General features: G+C 37.6%; 1 protein-coding gene across 6 annotated transcripts; it reads right to left on the minus strand.

The window, feature by feature from the left end:
* Window positions 1-6,268: 6,268 nt before the first annotated feature.
* Window positions 6,269-19,221, minus strand: si:dkey-159a18.1 (sortilin). 6 transcript variants are annotated; one of them, XR_009207376.1, is made up of 22 exons: window positions 18,836-19,220; window positions 18,131-18,193; window positions 17,622-17,698; window positions 17,405-17,507; window positions 15,972-16,139; window positions 15,332-15,405; window positions 14,071-14,117; window positions 13,787-13,923; window positions 13,612-13,695; window positions 13,191-13,251; window positions 12,555-12,710; window positions 12,229-12,326; window positions 12,059-12,158; window positions 11,806-11,977; window positions 11,346-11,539; window positions 10,725-10,920; window positions 10,488-10,604; window positions 10,267-10,393; window positions 10,007-10,113; window positions 9,814-9,922; window positions 7,933-8,011; window positions 6,269-6,726 (listed from the first exon to the last, which is right to left on the minus strand). XR_009207376.1 is itself a non-coding variant. In XM_058417133.1 (21 exons), the coding sequence occupies exons 1-21, from the start codon at window positions 19,118-19,120 to the stop codon at window positions 6,716-6,718; spliced, it is 2,514 nt and encodes an 837-aa protein (XP_058273116.1). In that variant the 5' UTR covers window positions 19,121-19,221; the 3' UTR covers window positions 6,269-6,715. The 6 variants fall into 6 exon arrangements, 4 of the variants coding, with proteins under 4 accessions (XP_058273116.1, XP_058273119.1, XP_058273115.1 ...); XR_009207375.1 differs by lacking the exon at window positions 6,269-6,726 and adding an exon at window positions 7,593-7,726; XM_058417133.1 differs by lacking the exon at window positions 7,933-8,011 and having other exon boundaries at window positions 9,786-9,922; window positions 18,836-19,221.
* Between the last annotated feature and the right edge of the window lie 7,039 nt (window positions 19,222-26,260).

A 26,260-nucleotide genomic window follows, 5' to 3' on the forward strand; every position in this document is an offset into this window, starting at 1 on the left:
GTTCTGGAGTCTTTTTGGAACCTAAAATAAAACATACCAACATTATTGTACATTAGTGACACCCCTTAAATGCATTTCTCTTACATCACTTCCAGGTTTTTTCATACACACACACACACACACGAACAAAATACAGTTTTGATTTTTTTTTTTTTTAGTTTTAAATAAATGATATGAGTAACAGTAGAATAGTGTTAAAGTAGCAGTGTTCTCTGGCACCGGGTGTGTATGTATGGAACGAGTGTGTATGTATGTCCATAAACTTTTGAAAAGCACATTTTGATGTTAATTTTTTTATTTATTTCCTGTTACATCTAGAGGTGTTAGAAAATGGCAGCTTGTGTGATAGACCATCCAATTTTCATTCAGTACATGCATTGATGAAATTGAGAATATCCCCAAATTCCAGAAAAGCATTTGTATTCTTTCAGTACTTTGTGTTTGTGTAAAGCAGTATGCCTGGAATCTGCTTCAGGCTGATCGATTGCAATATCTCTCAAATGGCCTTGTCCTAAGTAAGCAGCTCTTAAGTGACAAAAATATTCCCACATGAACATTTAAACTTGATAAATGAAGCCCACTCTTGCTTTTTTTCTGGTGCAAAGGCACAATCACTAAATCTTCTTCCCTGGTATCCTCCCCCTTGTGGTCTGTTAGTAAACCTATTCTCAGCTATATGCTGGCTGTTGATTACAGTCGTGGGAAAATGAACTTGAGATTCTGTGGTGGAATTTTAAGAGAGCTGTAAATAAATTCAGATCAAAAATGGTCATGACCCCATCATGCTGATCCTGATTCCTCTACAAGAACCATCTTCATCTTATTTGTTTTAATGGATGTACTTTCAAACCCATAAAGTTGGATTTTTAAAGGCCCAATTTATTCTCAGATGATAAACTGACATATTGTTTTATGGAATCTCTGATTTAAACAAACAAACAAACAAACAAACAAACAAAAACCTTCTGTTTCCTCCAGATAGCATGAGATGCTATACACATCTATGAGATGAGGCTATACACATTCACAGGTATAATGATGATAAAAAAGAGATACAGTTGTCTGTATCATGTAAGCAAACTATTTACTTATCCCAGCTCTCACCACCAAATGGTCATCAAGTCAGACAGTGATCAGGAACTGTGAACTAGCTGGCAGTTGAGGGTCAACTCCGGTGATCTTCCTCCCAATCAATGCTTTGTTTAAGAGTATCACCTCTAGGCTTTAGCACTGTCATACCAGGGAGTGGACACCTGTGAGGTCTACCTGAACACTACTTCTGAGTCCTCTGGTCTGCTTCGGTGAATTCACAACACCACTGAGCTATCATTATGAAATCGTTTCCTTTAGGGCAGTGTTTCTGGGATCCATGGGTTTGTTTGAATAATATTGAAATTTCAAAATATAGTTTTATAAATATAGTAATTTTAGGCCCATTAATTTTCAGAATATTCATTTAGATACAGGGTTTAGGTGCAATATAGCACAGATACTGAGTTAGTTAAAGTGATAAATGACCTACTATTGACCACAGGATCAGTGTTGTGTCTCCCACCTGTGGTGTTGCTTGACCTTAGCCATTGATAAAAATAATCCCTTGTTTTCACTGAGCAGAGCAGCTAGAAAATATATAAGATGGAGAGGGGGCTGGTTCATGTCACCTTACCCTTATCTAGTCTTAGCCTTTACTGCCCTTTGTTTAACTGACTAGTCAACCTCTGTCTGAGCTCAGTGATGAGATGGGTTTTCATAGTACTGTTTTACTCGCCTTGTACAGCACTCATGCTGTTGCTATTAGGCTTCTGTTAATATTTACTCTGCTCTGCATCTCTGCATCTATAAACAGAATGTGAGATATAGTTTTCAGGTTTCAGGAGTACAGACAGAACAAGTTGTTCCATAGTCAATACAAAAAGCTACATAATGTACACAATAACATGTCTTCTCTAACGATCAGGAATACAGTTTCTTCATATCATGATGTCCTAACAATGTTTTCTGTAAACGTTTTTTGTAAGTATGCTACTTTGCTATTTTTTCATCAGTATCTATAAAATATATCAGGGTGAATGGCTGGCTCAAGTCATCTTATCACCTTACCCTCAGCTAGATTTACACTTTCCTTTCACCTCTTGCATTAGCTATGAGTAGCCTCTGTTTGACTGGAGAGAAGGTTCAGAGAGGAAAGTCTTCCAAATTTTATTGAGAGACATAGAGGATCTGTAGCTTACAAAAGAGGAAATGTAAGAAACTGTTAGTCTATTTTGTATAAGAGACTGCCATGACCTTTACCTCATATGGCAGTTTTTTCTAAAGTGACCGTTTTACTCCTGTGGGCTGAGTTATGTCTTATGCAAATATAGTCTCATAAACAAAGAAAGCACACCAAAAAATCAACCAAGTCTGAGACAGTGAAAATAAGGTCCACTTACCAATGCCAGAACTGAAAAAGAAGACCCAAATATTTAAAGCACAAAGCTTTAATGATAGAGGCAAACACAGTGAGAAATCAGCAGGCAAAGGCAAAAATGAGAAAACAAGGTAATATTTCAAAAAACAGGAAAGCAATGCAAACAAAACAGTAGGGCAAATCCAAAAGCAGCAAAAATCCAATGAGCAGAAAACAGGTCAATAGACTATAATCAAGGCTTGGTATGGAGTGAAAACACACAAACAACACTCTGCACCACTGTGTGTTTCTGCGTGTTTTATGTCCATAACACTGGAAATAGAATTTGGGTTAGGGGTCACTCTGGGTGTTAGAGGAAACAGCAGGCTATGTTGTGACAATAAGTCAGACAAGCCCCAAATTTATTTTTCCTCTCTGGGGTAGATTAGATATTTGTTCAAATTAAGTTTATTATAAGCAATGCAACTGAATTATGATTAGAAAACTTTTAAAAAAAAGAAATTTTTATAATGTATATACACATATACCCTTTAGCAGGGTATATACTTTGAAATACATCCAGACACCACAATTTCTGATTATTTTATGTCCTTTCCTTCCAAAACATGTAAAGTCTAATAAGCAAGAAAGGCTGCTTTAATGTTTCTTTGCTCATCACACTGACAGTAACGCATTATATAACATGCAGTAAATGTTTGCATGAAGTAAATGTTTTCTGGATATTACTGTTGGTCATAAACATTTGTCTAATATTTAGCTGCTTGGCTTCCATCTTCTCACCTTACACAGTTTAAACCAGGGGTCTTCTGAGTAGCTCACCTAAGGGTTTATAGAATATGTACAAATCGATCAAATCAAATTGACTCAATAAACCCCCACCACATGTGTTGAACTGAACTCTGACTCCCTGGACAAATGATACTTCTCCGCATGTGCACACACATCACAGTTTAATACTGTTCACCAATCGATTTCACACAGAGCTAGAACCAAGACCGTACATGTAAGTGTTATATAAACTTAAATCTATAAGCACAAAGTGAAGTAGTTTGGATAAAGAAAACACATGGCAGATCTATTCAACTTCCATACAAGCTGCTGTGGATTTGACAGTATAGGAATTAAAATTAGGAATAAAGCCAAAGTAAAACCATTGTATGAATCTATCCTGCTGTATGTAGATGAGTGTGAGGATGAGTGTGCTGAAGACATTTCTTATTAGTGCAGCTGGTGTTTCAGAGTAAAATACTCTGAATATGAATATGAATGCCATGAAAATACTATTATTTAATCACATAAAGTCCAATACAATGTCAGGTCTCTGATTTCAAAATTAATATTGTCGAAAAGAGTCTTTTTCAGTCTTGCTGAGGACATCAGGGTATTTCTTGTAACAGGGGTATTTAGCTTATTTACCTGGTCCCTGCCTCCAAGCTTTTTAGTCTCTTTATGCACTAATGTGTGTATGTGGTTTCCTACCTTATTGTATTAGGACACTGTTCGACAAGGGAGGCTTTAGGTATTGTAATGGTACATGGAGGCTTCGTAAAGTGAAATCGCATATATGAGACATGGTCTAATATGCGTTAATATACCCAGCGCTGCTCAACCGCTCCAAGATTAGCTGAGTAGAGGTACCAAAGTGAGTTATGATCAGTACCCTAAATCTTAAACCCCAGCTTGCATATACCGCCCCCAGTCCATGACGACTCCCATCTGTGGTTAGTATAATGGGCTTACAGATGTTGGGATATGCCAGAATAGGTCACCACCTATACCACATAAAATTCCTCTTCAACTCATCCAAAGCGCTCTGGCATTCTTGGCTCAAGTGAACGCTACTGGGGTCTTGCTTCTCTTTCCTCGTCTTACCAGTGCATGCTTGGGTCGAATCTTTGATAATAGCCCATAAAATCCAAACACTTGCCTGACCTCTCACATTTCTGCCCTCTGCAGAGATCTGGTGCCCCAAAAACTTCACTTCAGGTTCTTCTGATGTCATTTAGCTTCTATTAGTATTTACTTCTATTTGCTTCTATTACAATTAGTATTAATATGCTCCACATTTCTCTTTGTTTTGTTTTTTTTAAATACCTTATTGAACTATGCAATTCTTTCTATCAGTAGCTATAAAATATATCAGGGTGAATAGGGGGCTGGCTCAAGTCACCTTAACCTCTTGCCTTAGCTATGAGTAGTCTCTGTTTGACTGGCTAGAATGACTTGGAGTTCTGTGATGAGATGGGATTCTATCATTCTGTTCTACTAGCCTTGTACATCTCTCTTGTTCTTGTGATGTTGTTTTGCTTCTTTCAGTATTTACTCTGCTCAGAATCTCTGCATCTGTGAACAAAATCTTAGGTATAGCTTTATGATTAGTAGTGAGTGCCTCTGCTCTGACAATCAGGAATACATTATATTTATCAGGTCTTCAAGGAACATTAGACAAAGCTTTGGGCCCAGGTGGTGTCATACCTGCCTGTCTGAATGTCTGTGTTGGCCAGTGGCCCCCGTTTTTACACAGATCTTCAACAAGGAGAAGTGTCCCCTGCTGTTTTAAACGCTCCACAATCATTCCGGTGCTTCGACACTTCGGTGGTCATGAAGTCATTTGAGAGACTGGTTCTGGCCCACCTGAAGGATATCACTAGACCCCTAGACATCCAGTTTGCTTATTAGGCAAACAGGTCTGTGGATGATGCAGTTAATATGGGAACGCACTATACTATGCATGGATCCTGTTTGTGGACTTTAGCTCAGCCTTCAACACCATCATCCCTGAACATTTCCAGATCAAACTGACACAGATCTCTGTGTGCACTTCATCTGTCAGGGGATCACCAACTTCCTGATGACAAACAGTTTCAGCTAAGCCAGATGAAAAGCACCAGCTTAATAAGGTTGAATAATTTGTAAAGGACATTAGATTCTGATTCTGATATCATGATAGCATAACAAATCTTTTGTCAGTCACTTGACCAAACATTATGTAGCCTTAGGTATTGACTATTTTATTGTTTACTGTAATGTAGATTACATAGTAAGACCTTGGTGTGATTGTTGACCCCAGTCTTTCATTGTAGATAATATCACTCGGGTAACCTTCTTTCATCTCAGAAATATTTCTAAGAAATATGATGTCACTTCATGATGCAGAGAAATTAGTTCATGCTTTTGTTAGCTCTAGGTTGGATTATTGTAATGCTTTACTGTCTGGACGTTCCAGTAGGAGCATGAATAAGCTCCAGTTAGTCCAGAATGCAGCAGCTAGAGTCCTAACTAGAAGCAGAAGATATGAACACATCACTCCTATTTTAGCCACACTAAATAAAAAATCCAAAAATTATTCTCAAGATCTTCAATTTGGATAAAATTCTAAGCTAAAATGTATTGCTTTAAAAAGGGGCTTATGCTGTGCTGACTCAATGAATTTGTACAAAATAAAGTGCGCGATATTCTATCACACCACTAGATGGTGACATGAGACATCCATCCATCTTCTGCAGCGCTTATTTCGCTCAGGGTCACAGGAGACTTGAAGGAGTCTATCCAAGGGACTTGAAGGCAGGGGACATCCTGGACGAGGTGCCAGTCCATCACAGGGCACAATCACACACACTCACCTATCCATTCACACGCTACAGACAAATAAGGAATACCAGTCACAGCACATGTGTTTGGACAGGAGGAGGAAACCAGAGGAGAACCAGGAAACTAGGAGACCCAGAGGAGAACGTGCATACTTGTGAGTTAAACCTGCTAGTCACTGTGTCCCAGACATGAGTCTATACACCCTGGATCATCCAAGAAAAAATATGGAAAGATTTTTACAATAGATTGTTAAATGCTTTATTCCAAAAACATTTTGTTTCCAGAAATCCAAACTGATTACAGTTAGACCTAAGGCATAACTTTGTGCAGCATCATAATACATAACTTTCCTTTTTAAAAACAAAAAACTTTTAGGCCCTTTAGCATTACTCTGCATATTAATTGCTTAAATCCCTCAAAGTTTCATTCTGATCATAATTGCCAATATGAAATTAGTTAAAACAAGGGATGCATATGCATTTAGCACTCTTAAAAATAAAGTATAAAAGGATCAAGTATTAAAGGATAACTGTTCATCTTTTAAGTTTAAAGATTAAGTTATATAAAATAGACTCATTGTTCTTTTTAATCAAAGATCAGTTTAGTGTTTCAATCCAAATGCATTAAAATTATAAACAAGATGTGTGAAACCATTGACCATTGCAAAATCTCATAATCACAGGATACCTGGAGGGTTCAGAGGATGCTGCTCATTCAACAAGATCCTAAACAGAGCAAAAGTACACAATGTCAGTGCAAAACAAGAAAAATACAGAGAATATGATTAGGTTCACATGAACACACTTCTACTATTATCAAAGTTTCTTAAATCCAGTCTTATAAGCCCACTGCCATGCACAGTTACTATGCTCCTTCACTCACTGTTTAAAATTAATAATATAGACTGCTCTACATGGTAAGGGGGTCACCAGACTGAACACTGCTTTAAAATAAACTACTAACTTTTGGCTTTTTTGGTCATTAAACAACTTTTTTTAATTCATATACAAAGCACTGTACTGCTCCATGGCACTCTGTTGTAATAAACTTCAAGCTGAAAGAAATCTACTGTGGTATGTAGCGCTGAAGATACGTCCATGTTATCATGGATTTAGGGTGCAATTACAAAGTGAACTGTCCAAGGAATTCCTGCACTCTTATTTATAATTCATCATCTACTTTATTTTCTCTTTTCATTTTCACACATTTTTTGCACTTTCACCCACGTTTTGAAGGGGTTTTTTTTTAAAGATATAAAACAGAGACTGCTTGAATCAGAAAGGGTTTTTTAATCAGAAACTGATGACAAACAAAAGTGATATTTATAACATTCTGCTAAAATGTAGTTATTTTTCTGAAATGAATAGTTTTACCAAAAAGACCAAAATGTTTACAGAAGTGGAGATTTACATGGTAGGGTTAGGGTTAGAGAGGGATAGAGAAGACTAGCAGGACAGTGATAGATTTAGTAGTTAGGCATAGACACTGAAACCCCAACTGTGGAAATAGATCCCTCACAGCAGGACAAATGGACAGTATCTTTGTGGCAGAGGTGCAAAGCATTCTAGTCCACAGCAGGTTATGATTGCTGAGCTGCTGGATGTCTAGGTGGTGCTCCAAAAACAATGTGGGCTTGTCTCTACTGACTCTTGGACTAATTTGGAGGGTCTTCAATTCTGGCCTTTTAGGGCAGGGTGAAATCCATTCAGGTGCAGTTCCCATTTCCTGTAACATAGCTTGCAGTCTTAGGACAGACCTAGTCAATTTGTTCATCAGGCAGTAAACAAAAAGGCTAAACCTACTGTTGCTAGGGGACTGCTATATATTGCATTCAAGTACTCAATCCCCCTCCATATTTCATCATGTTTTGTACTTTATATATCTTCAAACATGGATGTAATGGTGCTTGGTATTTTATTTCATGAACAAACCTGAATGACAGATTTTGTCCTCGACTTGTTTTTAATGCTCCATGGTCTTCATGTTTGTTTAGGTATGTTCTCTAAGAATCTGTGGCGACAGGTATATTTATGATCAGATCACTGTTCATGTATAAAATAATCTTTCATGCTTCCTGACACAGTTAGTTATTTCATTGTAGCTGGACCTGCTGGTGTCCCCACCTGCATTCTGATTAAAATGTCCAGCCTTTTAAACTCATGCTGCTGCCCTTCAGTTCTCTGTGATTCATCCTCTGCTTTTTGTTTTGTTCCTACTTGGATGCCAAACACTTAAACTTGCTTACGTATCACAACTGTAGACTTGAACTGCTGCTCTATATGAATATTCACAATATACATTTTATTGTACATCTTTTCAACACACTAAGTAATGTTTAACTGGACAGAAGCTATGGTACAAAATGACCAACACTGTTTTCACTTCATCACAGAAACAGTAACGTCCAATTTTGTTTCACAGGAGGAAAGTAAGGGCCTATTAAATTTCATATTTAAGATGTGTGGACACTGGCTATAATGTTTACACACAAATATATTATGCAATCCATATAAATTCATGCTGACCATTTACATTCCCCTCCCAAGGTACTGGAAGACCAATTAATTTATTTTTTATCTTAGTATATTTGGGTTTGAGTTCAAAACATCAATATGGTCAGAATTTCAGATTTTATTTCATTATATTTATATTCAGATGTGTTACTGTATGTTTGTTGTTTTCTTATGTTGTTTCTTATGTAAAGCTGCTTTGAGACAGTATAAATTGAATTAAATGTCTTGGAACCTTTTGTGGCACACAACTCAATTTTTAGGAAGTTTTAATGTGAAATAGCATTTATGGCAATTGGCAGGCAACCCTTCTCCACAACAATTTCTATTTTGTCTCAATTAAACAGTTAAGAGCCTTGCCCAAGATCAGTGGCAGTGCTGGGATTTCAACTCAACCTTTAATCAGTAATACCACTGCCCTGAATTTTAGGTAAGTGATTGGTTTAATATACCTTGTTTGCAATAATTACATCAAAATTTTCAAAACACTGCCCTGACATTCCAATACTTCTGGAGGTGAATGTACTGTATATGAATGTTACATAATAAATGTTATATAATGTCGTGTGATACTGAATGCATAGCAAGAAGATTTTGTGAAATTAAGTTGCTCAGCATTTCAGAATTGCATGTGAATCCAGATCAATGGCACTCCTGCGGTTGAAAACAACCTGAAATGCACACATTATTCATCTGTATAATTTCTTTACAGACTTTCCAGTGTCACCAATATTGACAAAAATTAAGGGTCAATTCACATCTCCCTCAGTATTTTACGATGATGCCTCTCCCTCTTCCTGGTTCCTCTCAAGTTTTGTTCTTTCCACTCTCACCACTGGCTTGCTCATTAGGGATCTAAATCTACATCTAGTTTTTTGTAAAGCAGCTATGTGATATTGCCTATTAATAGTGTTAGAAAAAAGCAGAATTTGATCTGAATAATTTGTATAATCAGAATTTAGACAATTCTATGAAATGGCTGCACCCTGATATGGTGAACAGACACAAAGTTGTCTTTGCTCCAAACACATATCAACCATCTCATGAACAACTACTTAGCCTTCCTTGAGTAGGATTAAGGATATTTGGTGTTAGGAGAACCTGAAACTGTGCAGAGCAATGAGTTTTAAGTAGTGGAGTTGAGAAACAGATCTAGATCAAACTGCAAATCCAGACTTTATGGCAATATTGTTTAGTTGTTAATTCAAAGCACTACACTGCGGTTTCCCTCTGTCAGTCCACAGAAAGACTGTAACACTGCTTATTGGGTTCACCTGAAATGAGGAATGCAATCTGACTCACATCATCTGAATCTTGGTAGATGGCTTGGCTACTGTTTGGAGATCTCTCAGAGGCAACACATATTTCATCCTCATGCAGCTGAAGAGCTGAGAATTGGTATGATGCTGACCTGTAAAGGCAGGAATTAAGTCAGTAAGGGTGATAGCAGAATAGTATAAGAGAACAAGACCAGAAATGAATTGTGTAGTCATACCTTTGCCTGTAGTTCATTCTCAGGACAGTTATGGTCACTGCAGTAATGATAGCCAGAGAAACAGTCCCCACACTGACACTTATCACAATCAGCAACCACACCTCCTTCTGGAAGTTACAGTTTTTCAGTTATTAAAAATATGCTTAGTTCATATACTGAATTAATCTTGAGAAGGTGAGCTACATGCTAAATTTACAAAAGACACCAAGTCCATTATCACTACATCTGAATGTGGAAATGAGGAATGCAATATCACTCACTACTCTATTAGGCTGATGGCTTATAACGGAAGGCTGGCTGTTATTCCCACAATGCATTTTGGCAGCATCTATTTGACGCGGGGGGGTAAAGCCACCCTCACATTTATCACCAGGGATCTTTCGATACCTTCACATATAATGCACAAGAGTCATTATGGTGAATGTATGTGTTTGTACATACTGTATATATAAGGGAAATAAAAGTCTGGACTTGCACATGCCCTGTGGTCTGGAGCTCCTCTAACTCTCCATTCAAACAGAGCTCCAGGGTTTTGTTTCTGAACTCAGGCTGTTTCACACATTCAGAGCTGTTTTCATGGAGGTAATAACCATAATCGCTATAATAAAGCAGATAGAGATTACATTAGAAGCTGTTTCACCTGAAAGTCTTACATACAGTGTCTTATACATAATCTGTTGATTATAAGAAATACAGTCCAAAGGAAGTGTCTTATTACCACATGTAATCTTCTCTGGAGCAGGGACATGGTTTCTGTTGCTTACTGACCACATAGTTATGCCCCTTTCTGCAGACCGACATCTTTTTCAGTCTTTGAAAAGTTTCCTTATAGCCTAAGACACATCCATCTGTCTCTGAATCTTCTTGTTCATCATCAGAATGGGCCAACCACTTTATGTAGTCCTGTTCATTACCTGGTACATAGCCAATACTCAACGGTCAAACATTTCAATAGTGTTTTATACTGCTGTAATGTAATGTATTTATTACAGTTGACGTAGGCTGACATACATGATGAACTGCACAGACATCTATTTAGTTCAATATAACTAGGCTTAAGGAGATTACTCACAGGGTTATGTCAGAGGAAGATATTTTAAACATGTTTTCAATAGAAATAGAGATAATAATGCCACTGAATACAGTTTTGTAAGAATACAATGTGTTCATTTTGAAAGTAACCATCCCAAAATACACACCATCCCAAAATACACACCATCCCAAAATACACACTCTGCACTGCAGACTGCATACATGCCCCTTCTGACTTACAATAACGTACAACAAACAAAAAAATCAAAACTTTCCATTTTATCTTTGCTCTGAATATTTTACTCACATTCTCTGGGTAGAAGCTGCTCAAAGTCTATAGTCACTGCAACCCACAGAGGCTGATCATCATCATCAGGCCGAAAACCAAACACACTGATCTTCAGAGTCTTAGTACCAGGCTCAGATGTAAGGCCAGCAAAGTAGATGGGATGCTCTGTGAAATTATAAGTTTTCCAACACTGACCTTCATCTGTGGAGAATCTGAAAACACACACACACACACACAGACACACACACAGACACACACACAGACACACACACACACACACACACACAGACACACACACAGACACACACACAGACACACACACACACACAGAGTTAATGATTAAAATCATTTACAGTCATGAGAAATATTAGCTAGTCCTGAACTTTAAATTAAGTTTCTCAGGTACATTTTAACTTTAAGGTTTTTAACAATGTATAAACATGCTTGAAATTGTGCAAATTTCTGCTTAAAAACTTACTTTATTGCATTAGTCTGCCGATCTCTGCGAACCTCCACAGCCACAATCAGGCCTCCTGAATCCAGTATACTGTAATGATGAGGTCCCCTCAGTGCACATATCCAGTTATACCCTCCATCTGAGGAAACGTACACATCTGGCTTAGACGCTGAGATGGACTCCCCGACACTGCCTGTGAAAATAGAGGCTGTAGGACTCTGCACTGGGAGACAGCATGTTAATGCTAGTGCTAATGCTAGATAGGGTGTGTTACCATGAGCAATGATCAAGCCAACAGCAGAAGGATGAGACAGAGGCAGCATGGGGGAAATGCCGCTGTAGTGGCTGTGCTCCCCATGAATGTGTAAATTACACTGAAACATACAAACAAAGGTTTTATCTCTGTCTGCTTTAAAATAGGTTATTAGTACCAAATTTATATACCTTTTTAATGCTTTCTTCACATTCCATGTTTTTTGGCTTTTTTAGTGGCCACCATTGTCCACCATTATTGAATGTGATGACTGTGCAAATTCGTCCATCTGTAACAAACAATGTGTATTAGCCTCTGTAAATATCATAGAGTATCAACTATGATTAAACTGTAGAGACAGGATATAAACTGCACTGTGTGTGAAACCATTTAAAAGATGCCTCAAAAAATATTTTCAATGAGTTTAGTGAATGAACACAGCATGCGTGCGTGTGTGTGTATGTGTGTGTGTGTGTGTGTGTGTGTGAGTGTGTTTGTGTGTGTTTGTGTGTCGTACCCTCCTCAAAGACATTGGTGAGATACACTCCTCTCAGTGATGTCACATTTGTAAAGTCACTCTTCCTTTCTCCACCAAATAGATGCCGGTCAAGAGACTTGGAGTACAGGATGCCCCGGTCATCAGATGTATACACTGTCCCAAAGTACGTCTCATCTACAAGATGATCACAGAGTGTGTAGAACAGAAAAAGAAGGACCAATACTTCTTAATTCTCTATAAATCTTCTCTTTTTTACTGTGTGCATGAGAGCAGCCCTGATTGTAGTGTCACATGTTCAGCTAGTCAGCTATTGCACTTTAGGTGAAAAAGAACACTGCCTCTGCCTTATCTAAAGCCTTCATGGCTTAGTGAAATATGAACAGTCTCACTCTGGTCTGACCCAAAAAATCATCTGCCATGCTATTTTCTCAAGTAGTCTTGATTTGTCAGCACTTTGAACAGCTTTGTCTGGTGAGTACTTAGCAACACTGGTGAACAGAGCAGATAAAGCAATAGCAGTTTGACTGTGTGTGTAAAAACAACAAACAGTGTAGCATTAATCCAGGATGACATGATGTGTTACTTTATATTCTGTATTATCCTTAAGCAAAGAATAAATTCATTTCAGAGAAAGATTGTCTTTTAGATCTGTACCTCCAGGACTATCCACATGCATAAAGATCATATCTTCATCACCATCCAAAACTGAGTAGAACTGAAAACAGAGCAGGAACATGCAGGTGTGATAAAGACTGAATGACACAGCTATGTGGAGGTCTAGTCATGTGTGTGTGTGTGTGTGTGTGTGTTCCAGGCAGACTGTCAACAGAGAGGTTGTGGGAGAAAATCTTTTTTCTGCTGAAGCAACAAAAATATACTGAGACCAGCATCCTTACAAATCTCTAACTGTGTGTGTAAGCATTTCTGTGTGTGTGTGTGTGTGTGTGTGATATAAACAATGTCCAGTATGATGTTGATGAAATAACTTTTCTGTCCTGTTTAAAATATCTGACCTTGAGGCATGTCTGTGTTTCTGGATTTTGTATGCAGTGTGATGCAGTGAAGTCTTCCTCACCTGCTCTGAAGTGGCTGATGGCAGCAAGGCTTTGGTGAATTGATCACCGTGGTCCACTGAAACATAAATAGCCCGAGGAGAACCCTACACACAAACACAGATCACACGTCAATCTGACAATACTGAAAATTACAACCTATGATCAAAGAGTTAACTATGGATGTTTGTTCGCGACCGGATTCTCCATGACAGAGGTGAACAGGAATCCTCCGATGTAGCCAAAGGAGAAGATATTCTGAGCGATGGTCATGAAGGTTCGGCCAAGGTCTTGTGTGCGTCTCAGAAAAAGGTCTCCTCGTCTGTCTGCCTCCACTACATCCATTTGGAATCCCAAAGGCACAAAACCATACAAAAAATACAGAGACCACAAACTGTTTACACGTTATGTTTCATTTCTTTATCTTTAACATCATGTTTAATGTGATTTAATCTGAACAACCATAAACAAGGACATCTCACCTGTGCCTTTAGGGCTGTAGCTGAAAAAAAGAGTGTAGCCAGATCCCCTTTAAATGACAAAAGAAAGATAATGACATGTATGAGAGACAGTGGAACTAGTGAAAAAAGAAAATGACCTCATACTCTCCTTGGTCACTTTATTAGGAACACCTCACCATCTGCTCATTCTTGCAATTATATAATTACTGCAATTAACATCATACAGATGTAGGTCAAGAACTTCTGTTAATGTTCACATCAAACATTCGAATGAAGAAAAAGTCTGATCTGTAACTTTATCTGTGGCATGGTGGTTGGAACCAGATGGGCTGGTTTGAGTATTTCAGAAACTGCTGATCATCAAGGTGCTATGGAAAAAAAACTTCAAGTGAGCAGAGGTTCTGTGGGTAAAACACCTTGTTGAACAGAGAGGTTTAGAGGAAATGGCTAGACTGGTTTGATTAACCAGAAGGCTCTAGTAACTCAAATAAACCACTCCTCACAGACAAACTGGACAATTACAAATTAGAAAGATTTTGCAGCCTCAGACTCCTGTATAATGTGAAAGTTAACTGAAGCGCTTGATGTGTGTCTGTATGATTTTATACATCATGCTGATTTCACACTGTGTAACGTACTGCAGAGTGAACTGTGGATCAAGCTGTCTACATCATGATTTCTAAAGGATTAAGACGATTAAGGTTGTAATAATCCAAACACTCAAAATAAACAAATGAAGCAAAAGGTGGTAAGTTAGATTTCATTCACCTCAAAAACTCATTTATCTCCTCATTCAGTCGAATAGAAATGAGGACGCTATTAGAAACATTTCAAAATGAATGAAGGAAGTTTATTCAGCTGCTTTTAGTACTCTGTCAACATACAGACCAGGCAAAAGAGGCAAAAGAGGCATTAAACTTATATAAAGTTAGGGGGGAAAAGTTTCTCACTGTTATTAGATATTACAGCAGTGAAGAAGGTTAAATAGTTTGAAAAATATTTTTATTATATTAACTACATATAATACTATATTAAAATTTTTCTTTATAAGACCCAGTGTGAAATTAAAAAGACACCTTCTATATATGTTATATGGCTCAAATGGTCATTTAATCGAAACTTTTCTCACTTTTCCTCATCATTTCTCAGCAAATAGAAAAGCACACAATAAAAACAAAAAATATATTTTAGAGATTTCTTCCAGCAGTAATATTTCCTGGCCTTCCTTCCTAGTAAAAATATTTCCTGACCTGCGATATATACATATACACACTGATCTCACCATGTAAAAGAGTAAACTCCATCATGGATTTTAGACCAGCTCCTCCCAAAGTTCTGTGAGCGCCATAAAGAGCCCTGTGAAAAATTTACAAGAAACAGAAGTCTTTCAGAATAAAATCCATGTTCTGCCTCTGAAATGTCCAGATAGTTTATATTGTTCTGGAACAATCAAAGAAATTGTTCTACACATTAACTTTACACACCAGCAAATCTACACATCAATTCACCATGTATTAAAGGTTTAAGACTTATAAAAGTTTCAAACTAAACTTCACTTGAATTAACTCTCTCAATTAATAAACAGGCTTCAGGTTTCAGTTTACTTGACTCTAATGTTAGACTACAGACCTAAAGATATTTTATATGAATAAATATTTCAGCAGGAGAAACTATTATATCACATTCGTTTCACAAAGTTTTCCAGAAAACTGTCCAGAACAAAAGCTAAAAGTGAAAGATCCTAAAAGTCTAGCCCTGCAGGACAACATTAAATTTCACATAAACAGATGGCTGTGTAAGGATGGAGTAAGTATTATATTAGTTGTGTAGAATCCGTTGTAGCTTCAGATAATTTATTATCATACAGAATGAGGAACCATTTGAAACTCTAGCGTTTTGGCCAGAGATTTCATTTGACTGACCCGTGTGCAGATGACCAGCAGGTAGTCTGAGTTTTGGTGATGGAAGGAAATAGGCTGAGCAGGGTGGAATGGCAACTGTATGGATTTAAATGTCTTTCCTGAGTCTGTGGAAGTGAATATAACTCCTCCTGGGATGTTGGTAACGGGCAGCTCAGCGGTCAGAATCAGCTAAAAAAAATATGATAATAGCTTCAGTACAGCTTACATGTATAGTCAAATAAAACAGGGTAAACCTCTCACAGGCAGATTATAAAATTATAGATGAATGATAAAGACTAGAAAGTCAAACCCTGGGCCCACATTATACAACTCTGCTATGATCATAAATGCAAACAGTGCTGTTTATAATTAAAAATAAATATATAAATACTGGGAGCATTGCATTCATTATTTTTAAAGAAACCTTTGTTCTGTCTCATAATTCTCATCATGGACCAGGACAGTTGAATATATATTCATATTGTTCAAAATAAATTGTATGTTTATTGATGTATATTGTAACTGCAGCCTGCTTAACAGTTAGTATTTTCTTTTTTCTTTACTGTTTTTGATGAACTGTCACATTATTGACATTAACAGAAATGTGTGTTAATAATATACAGTATTTCATTTTCAAGATCATTACAGTGTTTCAAGATTGTTTTCTCTTGTTGATTACACAGGGATTACTTCTCCATCTGTCAATGGAACTCACTGAAATCCAGCTGAATACGGGGGAATTTATTATTCGCTTTTTCTGTAGTAGCAATTACACTCAAATTTAACATTTTGTGCTCATGAAGACCTTCTTAGTTCAGAAATACATTTTAACCAATGAAAGCTCTGGATTTGGATGTAAATGTACTTATAAGGAGACTCACTAATGTAAATATTGATCACTGTCAAGCTTAAATTTCAATGACACACAGATTTCATATTAACGCCATTAATTAAAGAAATAATATGAATAAAATGAAGACTTATAAGACCAGTCAAGGAGTCTGCATCTTCATCTAATTCACTGCAACAATTTGGAGCTTATACCCATGATCTAAAAGTGACCAGCTGATTAAAATAATTAATAACAGCATGCTGTATGTGATGTGCATGATCACCAGGTACAGTTTCTTTCTCTCCATTTTCATTTTAAACTGAACATGAAAACCTTGCTGAAATCAAGACTAATTGTGTTTATCTGTGTCTAGATTTTGGCCAGTTTCAATTAACATTCTCTTTAATAATCTGTCTCCTGGGTGTCACTGAAATGCTAGTGAGCTGTGGTATACATGCATTTTTTACTTTACAGGTGATTAGCATTCACCAACATATACACCTCAGTACAAAGAAAATCAGACATACTGAAACATTTGCAAATCTAGCAGGTTCTTGTTAGTTATATGAAAAAAATAAAGACAGTTATAGAAAACTGCTAAATGAGGCCCAGTGATGCTTACCTTCTGTGAGTTCACCGGGCCTACAGATATCCCAAAGTCCTTTCTTACGAACAAATTGTCGATGGTATATGAGATGTCATGAAAGGATTTTCCGTAATCTTCACTATCAGAAAACACAAAAGACTAGGTCAGAAAATGTTAAATGTAATGTAAATATGTATCTGAGAGATAGAATGGCTAATGCCACAGAGTTTATTGTCACTTGCTGTGTACCAACCTCCTGTAAAGTCGCATGGAGCCACGTTCATAAAAGGATTCCAGTGGAGACGTAACTGTGGACAAAACCAGAATAACCTGACAAAAAAAGAATTGATATTTTACATCATCATTATCAGTCAGTTCAGAATTATTAAAGTTTCCCTAAACTGTGAATAAGTCTTCTTTATTCATGTCCTCCAAATGTGTGTGTGTGTGTGTGTGTGTGTCTGTACATATTGTTCGAATCATGGTCTTATTACTCTTTTGTTATTGTTCTGCCTCCTTTTAAGTTACTGTAAATAAAATTCTCTGCCAAGTAAATAAACATAAAATGCATATTGTTAACTTAAGCAAGAAAACAGACAAAATGTGAAATATGTCAGACAAAAATAACAAAAATAACCATTCCTAACACTTTTTCATGTAAAAATATAAAAAGACTTAAATGTTGACTCAAAATAACAGCATACAGCAATTTTATAATAAACTGCCACTGTATTTTTAGACAGATCATGAGATCAGACTCACCCCAGATCCATCGCCTACCCATGTTAAAATAAAACTAGAGCCATCATCTCCATGAAAAATTGTCTAGAATGTTAAAGAGCAGAAAAAAATATTATTATAACATATTATTATAGTATATAATATAATATAATAATGTTATACACAATATAAATATTTTTCAACAATTATTATAGATATTATGCAATAGCAAGTTGCCCATGGATTCTATTAACCATATTAGTGTTAGAGTTACTACCTGAATATCTGTAATAATATAACCTTCTCAAACCCACTTACATTTTGTGTTACACAACTGAGAATACAATAACATCCTCAGCATGTCACATTATTAGCACATGGCCATTAGTGTTTGGTTTTTATTGACCTCTTTCTGTTTTTATTTATTTTAGTTAAAGTTATTTATCTACACCCAGGAGAAATCCTCAGTGTCCCTAAAGCCCTGATAGAGCTGGTCATAAATAAACTCTGAGTGAGGTCAACAGTAGTCCAGTTCATCACTGACCATTTTTAGAAAGGTTTTTAATATTAAACAAGTACAATATAACTCCACAGCTAGTTCAGGTGTATCAATGCAAAACTTTGTGTGTGGTAGAGATGCACAATAAAATGACATTAAATATTCTAACATTATTAATAATTAAGGATAATAGACATACTGAATAAAGCAGACTGTAGCTCTGTAACAGTGCAGTGAAGTTCTCTCACCTCGTACGTGTTGCTCTCCAGGACTGAGTGCTCTTTGGGAGTCAGAGGAATTCTACATTCTACGAAGTTGGACTTGAGTGACCGTGTCGCCCGTTTTGGACGAAATTGTCCGTCCTGTTCATCTGAAAGTGACCTGGAGAAAGTCAGTGTTCTCGGATCCCGCTTTCCATACAGTACCAGCGCGTCCACAAGCAGCAGGGAACACGCCAGAGCTATAGCCGTCAGTCTCCAGACCACCATATTACATCCAAACGGACAGTGAGAAGTGATTACATCCAGCAGCATCCAGCATCAGTGACATGGACAGAGCGAGAGAGCTGTTCCAGACTGACAGGATCAGGGGAGGAGACCACACGCAGGACAAAGCATGGTCCACTGCAGCGCACCTACATAGACGCAGCACATTTATTCATTCATTCATTCATTCATTCATTCATTCATTCATTCATTTATTCATTTACTTACTTACTGAAATATGTTAAATATAAAATATACTGCCCCCGTTAGGTCTAATAAGTGACCAGTAGCATTAAAAGCTGCAGTAAGCCTCGTCCGAGTTTCACCGACTTTAAATCTCCTCAGTTAGTAGCACACACTTCCACTACTCAAGCTTAATTAATAAATAAATAAATAAATAAATAAATAAATAAATAAATAAATAAAAATGGACCATATCAGCCTCATGGTGGCGCTACAGTGCATTTGCGTACAAAGTTGTGTTTATCTCTTCTATTTACTTGGCTTTTAGTTTAATTAGTTAGTTAGGACTAAAAGTGGTGTATCTTCACAAAATTGATGTCTTATCTCAAGCATTGTTGGACTTTCTTGTTCGCATTTCTTGTCCTTTATATTAATTAAACACATAACGTGTAGAACTGCAGGACGTCGCTAGGGCTAATCTGCCGCCGGAGTCTAGAGGAATTAAATAAATGTTGATCGGTTTAGTTGAGCACTGTTGTCGTTTACTGTACACGATTTTGACTGATCTCTCTCCACACACACACACACACACACACACACAGAGACACACACACACACACACACAGACACACACACACACACACACACACGGTGTTTTCGTCTTGAGGTGGCACAGCGCAGCCTGATTGGTGTATGACGCCAAAATACCGCGAGAGTGTGCGCTGCAATATGCTCTAGAACCGCTCTCGCGATATTTTAATGTCCTACACCTATCGGGCTGCACAGAGCCGCTTTAAGTCGAACACACCTACACACTCACACACCACGTGACTAAAATACACACCTATACACACTCACACACCACGTGACTAAAATACACACCTATACACACTCACACACCACGTGACTAAAATACACACCTATACACACTCACACACCACGTGACTAAAATACCTTACAGCCCTTGAGACTGACAGCAATAAAAAACCTGTCAGAAAACACAACAATCTTATTATTCAGATAATAGTCTTATAGACTTTTAATATTTAATGTTAACACAGTTGATAAAAGTCGGCTAACAAATGTATGTTGTGTCAAAAAGGAGGCCCACTGTCTCTGATTCTCTGATTCTGAAAACCCCGGACACATAGGACCCTTTTGAATATTATTCCATACCCAATATGTACAAAAGTCTTAAATTAAATAAGCCTAAAGATAGATCTGAATAAAATATAAACTGTTAAAGCACTAAGACATTACAGTCTGAACATCATGACTTTCTATTATTCACCTAATGCAGTACTTAAGTTAAAATACAGACATGACTTAGGGGAACAATGGACCAGAACAGACTCCATCATTCAGCTGTTCTGTCTGTTGATAAAAGGAATTCTCAGCACTAGAAATACCAGTATGGTAACTGACCGTTTTACTCAAGTCCAGTTTCGGGGATACTCTCTGATGATTCCACCCTCAAAGAAATAGGATAGAAAAGTCACCAAGAGCATGAAGTAGACAAGATACAAGCAGCAGGACAGATAAGAGATGAGAGAACAATAAGAGAAGAGAAGAGAGACTGTAGGTTTAGTGTTTAGCACGTTTGCCTCACACCTCCAGCGTTCGAGTCTCGCACTGTGTGTCTGGAGTTTGCATGTTCTCCCCATGCTTGGTGGCTTTCCTCCCACAGTCCAAAGACATGCTTCTAGGCTGATTGGAGTCTCTAAATTGCCTGTAGTGTGTGAATGAGTGGCACTTTGTCCAGGGTGTATCCTGCCTTGATGCCCGATGACACCTAAGATCAGGCTCCCTGTGACCCGAGGATAGATCGGATAAGTGGTACCGACAATGGAAAAAAAGAGAGGCTGTAAAAAATCAAATCAAATAAAATAAACAAAAAATAATACATACAGTAGTGCCGGCATAAATCAGGAATGAAATAAGAGGTGCAAGTATAATATAGATTATTGTAAAATAATAAAAAAGATCTACGGCACTGATTCACACACAAGCTGTAAAAGAGATAATATTGCATGGTATACCTCTGTGAGAGAGAGAAAATTTAATGGACTTCTTTTTAGTAGCAAGACTCTGAAAAGATGGGAGGAGTCAGAAAAAAAGATTGGACTGAATTAAATTTTATAAAGTTACATACTGTTTGTGTTAATTTGTGCTTATTATTAAACAATATTACATAAAAATGCTCTTACAAAATGTGTTATTCTTGCTTTCCCTCTCTCCCTAATTAGCCCCTGATGTTTCGGGCTCAGCTCCTGATGTTTTCCAATCCTAGAAACGCCCCTGGTACTGTGGGAGTACTGGGGTGGGAAACTGGTGACTAAATGCAGTTATGGTGGTTTGGCTAAATAAACACAAGTCATGTCAGAGTGAATTTCAGGTCGACTTTTTTCCATTTCAGAAAGTCTGGAGATGTCTCTTTCCACTGTGACATGGAGCTTTGAGTGATACCTAAGTAACAGAACACAACAGGTGTGTTATAGAGTTTAATAATCCATGAACAATTGTGTGTTATGGCCTGATAGAGAGCAGATGGGTCCACATTGTACTTGATGCATGACGTGTGTGTGCACATGCACAGACAGTAGTGGTGTGAGTGACATTCACACACTGGCGTAATATAAGCGTATCTTATATTGATTATGATGCCTGAAAAGCCACATCAGCTGTAGATGGATGAAAACGTCATTATTCTATTGGTAAGTGGAGCTATAAAATGTTTAGCAACTTTAATAGGTAGTATCTTTTATAGTATTAGCACTCAATTGTCTAGCATAGGAAAGATAAACATTTAATTAGTTTAGTGAATGTAGATGGATTGAGAAATATCTCCAATTTTATAACTGAATTACTTACTGTAGTGCAGAATGTCAGGATAGTGAAAAAGACTAAAATAGCAAGTATGCTCTTTATTAAAATGGCAAAATAGTACTAAAACTATTACTATTACTACTACTACTATTACTACTACTACTAATACTATTACTACTACTATTACTACTACTACTACTACTATTACTACTACTACTAATACTATTACTACTACTATTACTACTACTACTACTACTAATACTATTACTACTACTATTACTACTACTACTACTACTATTACTACTACTACTAATACTATTACTACTACTATTACTACTACTACTACTACTATTACTACTACTACTAATACTATTACTACTACTATTACTACTACTACTACTACTATTACTACTACTACTAATACTAAAAATAGTATACAAAAACATGTACATTAGGTTGATTGGTAATTCTAAATTGCCCACAGGAGTGAGTGTGTGTGGTTGTCTGTCTATATGTGGCCCTATGATGGACTGGTGACCTGTCCAGGGTGTACCCCTGCCTTTCACCCCAGTGTGTGCCGGGATAGGCTCCAGCAGATCCGTGTGACCCTAATTAGGAATAAAGCAGGTATAGAAAATGGATGGATGGATAATTTGTAATAAGTGATTCTATTTGTATAGGAAGCAATGCCTAATTTGGAAACAGAAGGAATTCTGGGTTAGACAGTTGTAAAATGTACTGCTAATACATACAATGTTAAACTGCTTTTATTGTAATTCCTTTAGATAAGGGCAAATAACCCAGGGGTAAGTAACCCTGTTTTAGAGTACCTCCTAAGGTAGTATAAGTTACCCTGGAGCATGAAGGTCTACAGCATGGAGGTCTGTAGAAGTCTTGCAATTACATTCAGGTGCTGAAAACAATGAAAACAACACTAAAGACCATCGCTGCATGGCCTGGTGATGCTGCCTCTGTGCTCCAGGACCACTTTGCTTTAAAGAAGCAGCACAAATGGCAGAGAGGTGGATCTGGATAAGTATGCATCATCTGTAACCAGCTACATCAGTAAGGGTGTAAACAATGTTACCTCTACTAGAACAATCACTGTCCATCTTAATCAGAAAACCCTGCTGAATGCTGAGATCAGAGCTGTTCTGAGAGCCCAGGACTCTGTGTTCAGGTCTGTTGATGCAGATGTGCTAAAAGCAGCAAGGAGGAATCTGACTGCAGGCATAAAAAGAGCAAAGCATTAAAAATACAGGGTGACTTCTCCACCAGTGACCCCCAATGCATGGTGACAGGCATCAAGACAGTCACAAATTATGACAAAAAAGACACTAAATGCCCTAGGGACCCATCTTTATGCTTGCTTTGAGTCCACCAATACTACCCCAAAGACTGAACTCCCCCTACCACCAGGTGAGTAGCCTCCTAGTGTAACCACAGAGGATGTCAGGAGGTCACTTCTGAGGATCAAGCCTTGCAATGCTGCAGGTCCAGATAACATCTCCAGCCATGTTCTGAAAGACTGTGCATGCCAGGTTTCAGAGGCACTGACATATTCAACATATCACTGTCCCAAACACTCGCCCAAAAAAGTAACACTACGTTTTAAAATGCCAGTGCAACAGGAACTCTTGTATAAGGAGGTTAAGGTGGTAGCTGCTACTATATAATCTCATTGTTGACTCCCACTTACCCTAATTTCAAGCTAGATGTGGGAAGCAATACTTGGACTTTTTGTGCAAGATTCCACATTAGGGAGCATGTATTACAGTGGTCCAGCATGTTGCACTTCATTTTAACTAGGGCATGGGATCAACTTTCTTTTGGAGGGGATCTCAATAAGAAGGAAACACAATGGAATATTTGTGATGACAATCATGGCATGATGCACAACACTTGACTAGTGTTTTATCCACCTTGAGCTGACCTCTCATGGGAATTTACTTGCACTTTTCAGCATTTGAACCTAACACAACCACACATGGCTCTATCTGCTCCGCTCTCTCTGTCCAGTTCACTGTTATCTCTCTCACTACTCACTGCAACAGAGGACAAATAATTACTATAATAAGGCACAGGTGTGTGATCCTTACCACTCGTTCCCCTCGGCTCTGATTTTCATTCACAGACTGCTGTTTGACCACACTCCAAATTCCAAAGCAACATATCTCTACATGAAGTTACCAGTGATTTTACTCGGTTAGACCCACACTTCTCTGTAGACTTGCAATGGCTTACAAGTGAATATTGCTTTAATATTGGTTTAAGCTAGCAACATTGTTTTTTTTTAAATACAGCAACTAATGCAGATTTTAGTTTTCCAGTATTTATGGGTGCACGCTGGAGGTCCTGTGCAGAGAGATGCCAATTAAGTGTTATCTTGATTGATTAGGACAGATTAAAACATTGTCTTGTTAGGTAAATGAGATAAATGTAATGTAATCACAATGTAATGCCATAAATTTTAATGTAAATTTTGATTAGCAATAGCTGTTTGAAGCCTTAAAAAGCAAACCAAGATGACTCTGCACCCTGCGGCTCTGTGGCTGGTTGCAGTACTATTTTTAACCGTCACGAATCCCATGAATTAAACACAAAACTCTGTTGGGATGTAATATAGTAAATAAAAGCATACAGACAACCCTTTTTTCAATAGAAGTGCTAATTCAAGTGTGAGATAGGACAACCTAACACACTCTAAATACTGAGCTGAAAACACCTTCAGGATAACTTGCTGTAATAGCTCAGGAGCTGGCTTTTCATCTGAAGAAATTAGGACACCCCATGAAAGCCTGTGTTTTTTTAACATAGCCAAACATACAATAATAATAATAATAATAATAATAATAATAATAATAATAATAATACATTTTATTTATAGGCACCTTTCTCAGCACCCAAGGACACCGAACAATGAGTTACAAAAGAAAGCACATAGAAACAATACAACAAAAAACAAGCAACAATAACAAAAAAAAAAAATACAGACGACTGTGACTGTGTGAGAGGGCAAGTAAGATTCAGGAAGAGTAAGCAAGCTTAAACAGGTGAGACTTGAGTCTAGATTTAAAGATAGACAGAGAGTCAAGGTTACGGATGTCTGGAGGTAAAGAGTTCCAGATCCGGGGAGCAGAGCAACAGAAAGCCCTCTGCCCCATGGTGGCGAGACGAGCAGAAGGCACAGAAAGTTGAAGAGAAGAGGCAGATCTAAGAGAACAAGAGGGAACATGAATATGGAGAAGATCAGACAAGTAAGAAGGGGCAAGATGAATAGCTTTAAAAATGAGAAGAAGAATCTTAAAGTCTATGCGAAGCTTGAAACCGGAAGCCAGTGAAGCTGCTGCAGAACCGGAGTGATGTGGTGAAATGAAGGAGTTTTAGTGATGATACGAGCTGCTGAGTTTTGAACCAGTTGAAGTTTAAGAAGAGATTTATGAGAGAGACCAAAAAGAAGGGAGTTACAATAGTCAATACGTGAGGTAACAAGATTGTGAACAAGAATAGCAGGAGCATTCTGTGTAAGGGAAGGACGAAGACGGTTGATATTACGTAGATGGAAATACGCAGACCGGGTAATGTTATTAATATGTGATTGAAATGAGAGTGTACTGTCCAGGGGAACACCCAAACTCTTAACCTGAGTAGAAGGGGAAACAATAGAATTGTCAATAGAGAGGGAGAAGCTATTTATTTTAGATAAAGTTGATTTAGTACCAATTAAAAGAAATTCAGTTTTCTCACTATTTAGTTTGAGGAAGTTGGAAGAGAACCAGGATTTGAGTTCATTAAAGCAGTCAAGAAGAGAGGAAGGAGGGAGGGTAGCATTAGGTCCGCTAGAGTAATAGAGTTGGGTGTCATCCGCATAACAGTGGAATAGAATACCGTATTTTCGAAAGATATTGCCAAGAGGAAGAAGGTAGATGATGAAAAGAAGAGGTCCAAGGACAGAACCTTGCGGGACTCCAGTGTTAACAGGGGAAGATTTGGAACTAAAAGAGTGTAATTTGATGAACTGCATGCGCTCTGATAGATATGATTTAAACCAGTCAAGGGGGATTAAAAAATCCTATTTCTTGTGAGTAAAAAGTAAGGACTGGTGTGTTTTATTACATTTATTTGTACTTAAAATGGATAAAATGACCTCCCGGTGTATCACATCAGGTGCAAATTATT

This window comes from Hemibagrus wyckioides, linkage group LG19, assembly GCF_019097595.1.
Source record: "Hemibagrus wyckioides isolate EC202008001 linkage group LG19, SWU_Hwy_1.0, whole genome shotgun sequence".
In the NCBI taxonomy this organism is placed as follows: Eukaryota; Metazoa; Chordata; class Actinopteri; order Siluriformes; family Bagridae; genus Hemibagrus; species Hemibagrus wyckioides.

Excerpts from the sequence above, each read along its gene's own strand:
- si:dkey-159a18.1 (XM_058417132.1), bottom strand. The coding sequence starts at position 19,120 with ATGCTGCTGGATGTAATCACTTCTCACTGTCCGTTTGGATGTAATATG. Across the intron at positions 15,406-15,971 it reads TGCTGGTCATCTGCACACGG|GGCTCTTTATGGCGCTCACA; the intron begins GTCAGTCAAATG and ends AATTTTTCACAG. Across the intron at positions 11,540-11,805 it reads CGGCAGACTAATGCAATAAA|ATTCTCCACAGATGAAGGTC; the intron begins GTAAGTTTTTAA and ends GTGTGTTTTCAG.